Source organism: Hyla sarda, chromosome 2 (genome assembly GCF_029499605.1).
Source record: "Hyla sarda isolate aHylSar1 chromosome 2, aHylSar1.hap1, whole genome shotgun sequence".
NCBI lineage: Eukaryota > Metazoa > Chordata > Amphibia > Anura > Hylidae > Hyla > Hyla sarda.
The window spans coordinates 322,089,372-322,101,739 of NC_079190.1; the positions used below are offsets into that span (position 1 = coordinate 322,089,372).

The following is a 12,368-nucleotide window of genomic DNA, read 5'->3' on the forward strand; positions in this document are numbered from 1 at the left end:
TGGTCTGTTCACATGTACAGTATCCTGCGCAGATTTGATGCACAGGATTTTCTTCTGCAGATTTTAATATAAACTAAATGACTGAGCACAGTTTCTAATCTGCAGTTACAAATCCTGTGCATCAAATCTGCGCAGGATACTGTACGTATGAATAGACCCTTAATGTATGAAATACATAAAGTGGGTGTTAACAAGTAATGAACAAAAGGCTAAAATAGCTACACTGGTACACTAGCATTAGACTGTCTTCATTCAGTTTTGTGCTGTGGATAGAAATGTTTACTTGATACTTACTATTGTAGCCATGGTTCTGTTGTATTTGTGAGCCATCCCATAGATTTTACAAAAACTTAAAAAAATTTAAATTTTGCTTGTAATTTATGAAAAGTGCACTAAAAAGTCACATCGATCCTGACATGTACTGACATAGTATGTAGGTTGTAAGGTCGAAAAATATATGAGAGACCATCGAGTTCAAACTAACACCCTACTGTGTTGATCCAGTGAAAGGCAAAAACTACCCATGTGGTTGATGCCAATTGCCCCATGACAGAAGAAAAATTCCTTTCCGACCCCAATATGGCGATCAAAATAAAACCCTGGATCAACGTCCTATCCCCATAAATCTAGTATTCATAACCTGTAATATTACTCTCTAGAAAAACATCCAGGACCCCTTGAACTTCAGTCAGACCTCACAACATCATGTGGTAGAGAGTTCCATAGTCTCACTGCTCTTACAGTAACTAATCTCTTTCTGTGATGATGGTGAAACCTTCTTTCCTCTAGACAGAGAGGATGTCCCCTTGTCATGGTTACCGGCCTAGGTATAAAAAGATCACTAGAAAGATACTGTCCATTCATGTACACTTTAATCAGATCTCCCCCAAGGCGTCTTTTCTCTAAACTAATTAACCCTAAGCTTGAATACCTGTCTTGATACTGTAATCCTCCCATACCATTAATTATCTTTGTCGCCCTCCTCTGCACCTTCTCCAGTTCAGCCATGTCCTTTTCATATACAGGTGCCCAGAATTGGACATAATGCTCCATATGTTGTCTGAGTTGTGATTTATACAGCGGAAAAACTATGTCCTTGTCACGTGCCTCAATGCCTCTCTTCATACATCCCATGAATTTGTGAGCCTTGGCAGCCGCTTCCTGGCACTGATTGCTAAAATTGAGTTTACTGTCCACCAGTACCCCAAATCTTTTTCGGTGGAAATTTGACCTAGTGTAATTCTATTTAGCACATAATTGTACATTTTATTTTTACGGCCCAATAACCTTACATTTATCCATATTAAACTTTATTTGCTATGTCTGTGCCCAAGCCTCCAGCTTCCCCAGATCCCTCTGTAATATTCTTATCATGTGGTAATCACCGTACCCAGTTTATGTCAACTGCAAAATATAAAAATTCTACTTTGTAATCCCTCTACAAGGACATTAATAAACATATTGAAAGTAACCTAGTACTGACCCCTGTGGTACCCCACTTGTCACCCAACCAGAGTAAGTTCCATTGATATTCACCCTCTGCTTTCTGTCACTGAGCCAGTTGCTATCCCATTTACATATGTCCTCCCCCAATCCCAGCATCCTCATTTCATGTACTAACCTTTTGTGTGAAACAGTATCAAATGCCTTAGAAAAGTCCGGCTATATAACATCCACAGCTTCACCCTGATCCAATCTGTAACTGAACTCCTCTTGGAAGCTGATCAGATTAGTCTGACAGGACCGATCCCACATAAACCCATGTTGGTGCTATGTCAGAAGGTTATTTTCATTAAGATATTCCAGAATAGCATCTCTCAGAAAACTCTCAAAAATCTTACCCACTACAGATGTTAAACTTGCTGGCCCATAGTTCCCAGGATCCCTTTTTGACCCATTTTTGAATATTGGTACCACATTTGCGAAGCGCCAGTCCTGTGGAACAATCCCTGTCATTATTGAATCTTTAAAGGGGTACTCCGGCCCTGAGACATCTTATCCCCTATCCAAAGGACAGGGGATAAGATGTCTCACCGCGGGGGTCCCGCTGCTGGGGACCCCCTCCCCAATCTTGTGCTCGCCACCCACCTGTTTGAACAGCACGCTGCGGTGCCAGCTCACAAATAGCCTGGTGGCGACCACGGGGCCGGAGTATGGTCACGTCAAGACTCCACCCCCGTGTGACGTCACCCCCAGCCCCTGCCATGCAAGACTTGGGGGGTGACGTCACACGGGGCGGAGTCGTGATGTCACCATACTCCGGTCCCGTGGTCGCCACCTGGCTGTTTGTGAGCTGGCACCACGGCGTGCAGCTCAAACAGGTGTGTGGCGAGCGCAAGATTGGGGGGGGGGGGGGTCCACAGCGGCGGGTCCCCATCGGCGGGACCCCCGCGATGAGACATATTATCCACTATCCTTTGGATAGGGGATAAGATGTCTCAGGGCCGGAGTACCAATTTAAATATAAGGAATAAGGGTCTGTCTAGCACAGTATTTAATTATTGCAAAACCCTTGGATGAATGCCACCTGGGCCCGGTGATTTGTATGTTTTATGTTACTAAGGCGGCACCTCACATTTTCTTGGTTTAAACAGGTGAGATTTGCTGGAGAATGTACTTTACTTTGTTCCCTCTCCTGTTATTATTTGTAAATACAGTAGAGAAGAAGTCATTTAGTAAATTGCCCTTTTCCTCATCCTCCTCCACCATTAGGCCCATATTATTTCTTAAGGGGCCAACATTTTCAGCTCAAAATTTCCTATTATTTATGTAGATGAAGAATATTATGGTGTTCTTTTACTTTCTATGGCAATTCTCTCTGCTGCAATTTTTGCTAGTCTTATTTCTTCTTTACAGATTATATTTCTCTCCTGATAATTCTTTAATGTTTCCCCACTAACTTTTTGTTTTAGTAGTCTAAGGCTGCTTTCACACTATGAAAAGTACCCGTTACATAACACCCAAAATAGTGGGCGATCGCGGGGTTAAACCGCTATTAGAAAATCCATAACATACGTGCATGCACTATTTCTTCCGTTCAATCTCCCGTCACAAAATAACACCCTTTATGGATAACGGGTTAAAACGGCTATTAGAAAAATCCCATAGACTATTATGTGATTTTCTAACATATGTTAGGGATTTTCTAATCGCCCGCTATTTTATAACGGGTGTTATATAACGGGTACTTTTCATAGTGTGAAAGCAGCCTAAACGCTTTCCTCTTATCGTTTATCGCTTCCTTAACTGTTTTGGTTAGCCAAATTGGTTTACTCCTATTTCTAGCCCTTTTATTCCCATAGGTTATATGTCATTCACAGTATCTATTTAGGATGTTCTTAAGTGTCCCATTTAGCTTGTGTACTTTCATTACTTAGGGCACGGTCCCAATCTAGGTCACTGAGGTCCTCTCGTTAGTTGTTGAATATTGTAGTCCCACTAGTAGACATCCTCTTGGATAAACGAAAACTTATTATGTTGTGGTCACTATTACCAAGATGACCCCCTCTACCTCAGATACTTTGTCTGGCCTATTGGTTAGTGTAAGTTTCAGAAGTGACCCACCTCTTGTAGTTCCAGCAAGGAAAACAAGATTTTCCAACAAGTGCAGGACCCAACAGGTTTCAGCTTCCCAGTCAATGTCCGAATAGTTTATACTTTTCTGCTGTTTCTGTTATACTTGGTGTCTTATAACAAACCCCTATCAGTAATTTCTTGTTCTTACCCCCCCCCCCCCCCCCACCCCTTATTTCCACCCACAGAGATTCCACATGATCATTTTCCTCACCAATGTCCTCACGCAGAATGGGCCCAAGACAGGATTTTACATTTAAGAAAACCTCCCCCCCCCCCCCCCCCCTTTATTACTGGAACGGTTATTGCTGAACAGAATGTATGCCTGTACATTAACTGCCCGGTCACAGCTCGCATCCAGCCATGTCTCACTTATTCCCACTATATCATAGTCTTCCTCCAACATTAATAGTTCCAGTTCCTCCATTTTATTATTGAGGCTTCTAGCATTAGTATACATGCACTTCATGTTATCCTTCCTATTATCTTTCCTCTGATCACTTATGACTGATCTAACCCCTCCCCCTGCTCCACCCCCAGTGTTATTACCTATCCCCAGATCTCTAGCTACACTATCTTCCTCTTCTATGTTGTAGGGTCCCTCCCCCCTAGTCCCTAGTTTAAACACTCCACCACCCTTCTGGTCATCTTGTCCACGAGCACAGCTGCACCCTCCCCATTGAGGTGCAGCTGCCCCTACGGTAGAGCCTGTATCTGACAGCGAAGTTGGCCCAGTTCTCCATGAAGAACAGAAACCTCCCGTGGAGCAGAAGTGTGATATGTTGGAAAGAAAGCATGTTTACATGACAATACCTTGTTACTATAGTCAAGTGTCTTTATTTAAGTAGAAGTTGCATGTAAAGAAGATACTAAGCAGTTAACAGCTGTGATTATATTATATCATGCTGCCATTAATTTGTTCCTGCTATTGTAATTCCCATAACATAATAATTTACTTTATTGAAAGATGGTAAGCTTAGTTTTGTTTTAAGAAACAGCCTAAAAGTTATTTTTTTAACACCTAAGCATTGTAATATATTGTTCTTTGCTCATGTGATAGTATATATATATATTATGCTACTATATATATATCAAGTGTACTACTGTAGTTCTTTCTTGGCTTCCAAATGTATATGTAGCCACCCTGTTTTTCTCTTTTTCTTCTCAGAAAATGATGAAAGATAATAACCTTGTACGTCACTTGGATGCATGTGAAACCATGGGCAATGCTACAGCTATATGTTCTGACAAGACAGGCACCTTAACTATGAATCGTATGACAGTGGTTCAAGCATATGTGTGTGGCACCTACTATAGACAAATTCCTGACCCTGAAGCACTTAACCCAAAAATATTAGACCTGTTGGTCAATGGAATATCCATTAACTCTGCATATACATCTAAAATCTTGGTAAGTGAAGCTAAATCCTGAATATGTACGGTGAAATAGAGTTGTGTATACTTCAATCAACATGATTGAAACAGGGCATAGGAATTAGATATATCCAGATATATACTAAAGATTTGTATAATTACTTGTAACCTAAAATCTGTAATCTCACTTAATGCATTACTGATGGGCAGGGGGGCTGGCGCAATGGGATATTTTTGACATATTGAAGCTGCGGCCTAGAGAACTGCTAACAATGAGAAAGTGCACATTTGTTTAGCAGCATACTTCAGATAGCTATCAAACCTCTGTTCTTCTGACCCCATACACATGCCAAGATTGCAGGGGTTGCTAATTTGGAAAGGGGAATAAACACCTGGTTAAGACTTTTAACCTATGATAACAAAAGGATATAGGATTTCAACACAGTCAAACATTATTTCCCCTGACATCAGCCATCTCAATTTCTGATCCCCCGATGTGCATGATCTCCTGAAGATTTTCTGCTGTATATGTTTAACATTATTTTAATTTTTTTTCTTGTCCAACCAATTTTTAGCCCCCAGAAAAAGAAGGTGGTCTTCCAAGACAAGTCGGTAATAAAACTGAATGTTCTCTGCTAGGATTTGTTTTGGACCTGAAACAGGATTACCAAGCTGTTCGTAATGAGATTCCTGAAGAAAAACTCTACAAAGTGTACACTTTCAATTCAGTGCGCAAGTCCATGAGCACAGTACTCAGTGAATCTGGAGGTGGTTTCCGCTTGTACAGCAAAGGAGCCTCTGAAATCCTTTTACGCAAGTAAGAACTTAGGGTGACGTAGGTATATAAAAGTAGGCAATGATTCTGATGTACTAATGTTTCTTAATTTTGTTGCATAGATGTACTAAAATTTTGGATCAAGGTGGCGAGGTTTGTCCTTTTAAAACCAGAGATCGGGATGAGATGATAAAAAAGATCATTGAGCCAATGGCATGTGAGGGTCTTCGTACTATTTGTCTGGCATATCGTGACTTCCCAGCAGGCACTGAACCTGATTGGGATAATGAAGCAGACATCGTGTCGGACCTTACTTGTATTGCTGTGGTGGGCATTGAAGACCCTGTTCGTCCAGAGGTAACCTCTTCCTATTACTAGAATTAATTTGCTCCCATTAATTGTTTTGAAAATATTACTATATGCTTTACCTCTTTTATAATGCATACTATTTAGCAACCTTTATATAATTTCTATAGTCTGTTCTAATCATGTCAATATGAAAAGTCTCACAGGTAACTGCTTTAGTCAAAAACACACTGATAAATATTCAAGTTTTGGATTTTTGATTGAAAGGTTAGCAAATATCTGTGCTATAATGCAATTATTGTTTGTGTTTTTTTTGTTTTTTGTTTTTGTATAAATGATGTTGCCATCGAGTAGCATGTACAGTGATCACTGTGACTGATTTTTTTTTACTTCATGACTGTATAATAATATAAACAACATTTACACTGCTCAAAAAAAATAAAGGGAACACTAAGATAACACAACCTAGATCTGAATGAATGTCTTTACATAGTTGAATGTTCTGACAACAAAATCAAAGTGGAAAACTACACTACAGGCTGATCCAACTATGATGTAATGTCCTTAACGCCTAAAGGACCAAGCCCATTTTCACCTTAAGGACCAGAGCATTTTGCACATCTGACCACTGTCACTTTAAGCATTAATAACTCTGGGATACTGTTACTTATGAATTTGATTCTGAGATAGTTTTTTCGTGACATATTCTATTTTAATATAATGGTAAATTTTCATCAATACTTGCATCATTTCTTGGTGAAAATTTCCAAAATTTCAGGAAAATTTAGCATTTTTCCAACTTTGAAGCTCTCTGCTTGTAAGGAAAATAAACATACCAAATAAATGATGTATTGAATGTTTGCATCATAAAGTTGATGTTTTTACTTTTGGAAGACATTAGAGGGGTTCAAAGTTCACCAGCAATTTTTCACAAAATTTTCAAAATCAACATTTTTCAGGGACCAGTTCAGTTTTGAAGTGGATTTGAGGGGCCTTTATATTAGAAATACCCCATAAATGACCCTTATAAAAACTGCACCCCTCAATGTATTCAAAATGACATTCTGAAAGTTTAACCCTTTAGGTGTTTCACAGGAATAGCAGCAAAGTGAAGGAGAAAATTTAAAATCTACATTTTTTACACTAACATGTTCTTGTAGACCCAGTTTTTGAATTTTTACAAGGGGTAAAAGGAGAAAAAGCCCCCCAAAATTTCTCTCAAGGAAGGAAATACCTCATATGTGAACGTAATTCAAAATCTACATTTTTTACACTAACATGTTCTTGTAGACCCAGTTTTTGAATTTTTACAAGGGGTAAAAGGAGAAAAAGCCCCCCAAAATTTCTCTCAAGGAAGGAAATACCTCATGTGAACGTAAAGTGCTCTGTGGATGCACTAGGGGCTCATTAGGAAGCCCCTATGGTGCCATAACAGCAAAAAAAAAACATGGCATACTATTTTGGAAACTACACCCCTCATGGCACGTAACAAGGGGTACAGTGAGCCTTAACACCTCACAGGTGTTTGATGACTTTTCGGTAAAGTCAGATATATAAATGACATTTTTTTTTTCACTAAAGTGCAGGTTTTTCACCAAATAAACCATTTTTACAAAAGGTAATAGGAGAAAATGCCCCCCAAAAGTTGAAACCCCATTTCTTCTGAGTATGGAAGTACCCCATGTGTGGACGTCAAGTGCACTGTGGGCAAACTACAATGCTCAGAAGAGAAAGAGCCACATTTGGCTTTTGGGAAGCAAATTTTGCTGAAATGGTTTTTGGGGGGCATGTCGCATTTAGGAAGCCCCTATGGTGCCAGAACAGCAAAAAAAGCCCCACATGGCACACTATTTGGGACACAACACCCCTCAAGGCACATTACAAAGGGTAAAGTGAACCTTTACACCCCACAGGTGTTTGACAAATTTCCGCAAAATTTGGACGTTAGTTGGATGCTAGTGTTACCCCAAATTTTTCATTTTCACAAGGGGTAATAGGAGAAAAAGCCTCCCAGAATTTTAACCCTGTTTCTTCTGAGCATGCAAATACCACATATGTGGATGTAAAGTGCTTTGCGGGCAAACTACAATGCTCAGAAGAGAAGGAGCGCCATTGGGCTTTTGGAGAGAGAATTTGTTTGGAATGGAAGTCGGGGGGCATGTGCGTTTACAAAGCCCCCATGGTGCCAGAACAGTGCCCCCCCACATGTGACCCCATTTTGGAAACTTCACCCCTCACAGAATGTAATAAGGGGTGCGGTGAGCATTTAAATGTAAATGCTCACTGTACCCCTTATTACATTCCGTGAGGGGTGTAGTTTCCAAAATGGGGTCACATGTGGGGGGGGGGTTCCACTGTTCTGGCACCATGGGAACTTTGTAAACGCACATGTCTTTCAATTCCAGACACATTCTCTCTCCAAAACCCCAATGTCTCTCCATCTCTTCTGAGCATTGTAGTTCACCCGCAGAGCACTTTACATCTAGATATGGGGTATTTATATACTCAGAAGAAATGGGGTTTCAAATTGTGGGGGGCTTTTTTTACTATTACCCCTTGTAAAATGAAAAATTTGGGATAACACCAGCATTTTAGTGAAAAAATAAAAAAAAATGTATTTTCACGTCCAACTTTAGGCTCACTATACCGCTTGTTATGTTCCGCGAGGGGTGTAGTTTCCAAAATGGGGTCACATGTGGGTATTTTTTTTTTATGTCAAAACCGCTGTAACGATCAGCCACCCCTGTGCAAATCACCTGTACGTGGCGCTCTCACTCCTGAGCCTTGTTGTGCGTCCGCATTTTACGTCCACATATGGGGTATTTCCATGCTTTCCGTAAGAAATTGCGTAACAAATTTTGGAAGTCTCTTTTTCCTTTTACCTCTTGTGAAAATGAAAAGTATGGGGCAACATCAGCATGTTAGTGTAAAAAAATTTTTTTTTTTACAAAAACATGCTGGAGTAGACCTTAACTTTACCTTTTCATAAAAGGTAAAAGGATAAAAAGCCCCCCAAAATCTGTTAGACAATTTCTCCCGAGTACAGAAATACGCCATATGTTGCCTTGAAATCGACAGGGCTCTGAAGTGAGAGAGCGCCATGCGCATTTGAGGCCTGAACAAGGTATTTGCATAGGGACGGACACGGATGCAAGAATTAGACTTGTCTCCGATACCAAAATTACCCTACGGCAGTATTTTCCAAACAGGGTGCCTCCAGCTGTTGCACAACTCCCAGCATGCCTGGACAGTCAATGGCTGTCCGGCAATACTGGGAGTTGTTTTGCAACAGCTGGAGGCTCCGTTTTGGAAACAGTGTCGTACGAGACATTTTTTTTTTATTTGGGGACGACGACTGTGTAGGGGTATATGCAGTGTACCCTTTATTTTGTGTTAGTGTAGTGTTTTTTTAAGGGTACATTCACGGGCGGGGGTTTACAGCGAGTTTACAGCTGGAAGTTTGAGCTGCAGCACAAAATTTGCGGCATCTCAAACTTGCAGCAAATAACTTTGGCTGTCTGGGCATGCTGGGAGTTGTAGTTTGGCAACTCCTAGAAGGAAGCAGTGAAGATCACTTACCACTGATCTTCACTGCTGCCTCCTTACTGCCGCCAGTCCCGCCGTGATTGCTGGTCCCTCGCCACTCCGGCAACTGCCGCCATCTTCCCCCCCGCTCTGCCCGAACATCCAGGGGTGGGCAGAGCGTGGATTTCAACTTTAACCCCCCCCCCCCCCCCGGCCCCAACTGCCTTTGGTCGGTCAATCCTAACCAACCAATGGCAGGGGATAGGAGGAGGTGGCACCCCTGCCACCTCGCTCCTATCCTTCAGTATGTTCGGAGCTGTCTCTGATCATCCCTATTTTCCAGGCTATCGGATCATCAGAGACCCGATCTGCCCGAAATCGCGGATCTGAATTGATCAGGGGTTTGCACGGGGTGACTGCTGAATGATTTTAGCAGGCATCCTGGTCTCCATACGACGCGCGTCGGGGACCGAAAATTCCCATGGGTGTACAGGTACACCCTTGGTCCTTAAGTACCAGGGAGCAAGGGCGTACCTGTACGCCCTTAGTCCCCAACAAGTTAAATGAGGCTCAGTAGTGTCTGTAGCCTGTGGCCTCCTTATGCCTGTATGACCTCCCTACAACACCTGGGCATGCTGCTGATGAGGTGGCGGATGGTCTCCTGAGGGATATCCTCCCAGACCTGGACAAAAACATATGCCAACTCCTGGACAGTCTGTGGTGTAACGTGGAGTTGGTGGATGGAGTGAGACATGATGCCCCAGATGTGCTCAGTCAGATTCAGGTCTGGGGCACATGGAGGGTTTTGCGGCCCCCCAAAGAAATGCCACCCCACACGGTCACTGACCCACCGCAAAACCGGTCATGCTGGAGGATGTTGCAGGCAGCAGAACGTTCTTCACGGCGTCTCCAGACTTTGTCACATGTGCTCAGTGTGAATCTGCTTTCATCTGTGAAGAGCACAGGCTGCTAGTGGCAAATTTGCCAATCTTGGTGTTCTCTGGCAAATGCCCTGCACAGTGTTGAGCTGTAAGCACAACCCCACCTGTGGATGTCGGGCCCTCATACTACCCTCATGGTGTGTGTTTCTGACTGTTTGAATGGACAAGTGCACATTTGTTGCTTTTTGGAGATCATTTTGCAGGGCTCTGACAGTGCTCCTCCTTGCACAAAGGCAGAGTTAGCGGTCCTGCTGCTGGGTTGTTGCCTTCCTATGGCCCCCTCCACATCTCCTGGTGTACTGGCCTGTCTCCTGGTAGCGTTTCCATGCTCTGGGCACTACGCTGACCGACACAGCAAGCGTTCTTGCCACAGCTCGCATTGATGTGCCATCCTGGATGAGCTGCACTACCTGAGCCAATTGTGTTGGTTGTAGACTCCGCCTCATGCTAGCACTAGAGTGAAAGCACCGCCAGCATTCAAAAGTGACCAAAACATCAGCCAGGAAGCAGAGGAACTGAGAAGTGGTCTGTGGTCTCCACCTGCAGACCCACTCCTTTATTAGCGGTGTTTTGCCAATTGCCTATAATTTCCACCTGTTGTCTGTTCTATTTGCACAACAGCCTGTGAAATTGATAGTCAATCAGTGTTGCTTCCTGAGTGGACAGTGTGATTTCACAAAAGTGTGATTTGACTTGGAGTTACATTGCGTTGTTTACGTGTTCCCTTTATTTTATTGAGCAGTGTAGACATCTTGTATATCCTTCATATTCAGAAGTCGAACAAGTGGTTGAATTATTGAAGCATGGAAATTCAGGATGTCTTTTTCACAACAGGCTATGCACCAATTTTGATAGTATTTTATAGCATTTTTTAAATGTTTCAACAAAAGCATTCATATCAATCCTTTAAAAGTAGCTGTTGGTGCCGTTGCCAATAGCAACCAATCAGATTTCTTCTTTAATTAAAAAAAAAAAAAAAAGCTTCTAAAAAAATAAAATAAAAGGGCAATCTGGTTGCTTTGGGCAACAGCAACACTGTTCCTTCTACACAGGTTTTGATAAATCAGTATTTCCCTGGTGACAGGTGATAAGAGTTCTACATCCATGGTCATAACTATTTCTCATACAAGCAACAAATTTCAAATGTAAAAAAAAAAATGCAAATAAAATTTGTACTTCTTTATTTTTACAAAAAACACTGAATATATCAATCAAAATTTAACACTAATATAAAGTACAATATGTGACAAAAAAACTGTCTCGGAATCGCGTTAAGTAAAAGAGCTTCAAAATATTACCACATAAGGAGACACATGTCATATTTTATAAAATATTTGCCTTGGTCATTAAGGTCAAAACAGGCTAAGGCGTGAAGGGGTTAAGTAACAATTAAGGTGACAATTAAATCATATAACTAACTTAAATACTGTGTGGAGTGAACATACAGTACAATAGCAGGCATGTTTACACTACATCCTTCAGAATATAACTAAATAAAGTTCAATAGTTATGGTACAAGAAGACATTCAAAAGTGCAAATACGGAGAAGATAGTGTCGAGAGAGATCTGTTGTTCTTTCTCTGGCGATGCCGGTGCGGTCAATTTGAGAAGTGAGGTTGCAGCAATTGGATGCAGCAGCGCATGCCTGGATTGAGGCAGGACTCTACTGTAAACTGAGCCCTGCATGTCTTTCAAACAGCAAGAGGGTGGGCATTCAGAGCTCAGAACTGTTGCTAAGACTCAGCAGACCCTATGCTGTGCCTTTTTGCTGTTGGACACAGCCACAGAGGCTACTTTCAAAGGTATGAAATGAAAATAATAGGTATAAATAATAGAATATGAAATGTTGTAAAAGCACAACAGGCTCTAGGTAT

General features: G+C 41.7%; 1 protein-coding gene across 1 annotated transcript in view; it reads left to right on the top strand.

Annotated features, from left to right (window-relative positions):
- The window catches only part of ATP2B4 (ATPase plasma membrane Ca2+ transporting 4), a 243,136-nt gene that overhangs the window by 153,236 nt on the left and 77,532 nt on the right, over positions 1-12,368 (top strand). Inside the window, exons 10-12 of the mRNA XM_056560150.1 lie at positions 4,742-4,984; positions 5,523-5,764; positions 5,845-6,079. Coding sequence (XP_056416125.1) covers positions 4,742-4,984; positions 5,523-5,764; positions 5,845-6,079 — 720 coding nt within the window. The remainder of the gene's footprint in view (positions 1-4,741; positions 4,985-5,522; positions 5,765-5,844; positions 6,080-12,368) is intronic.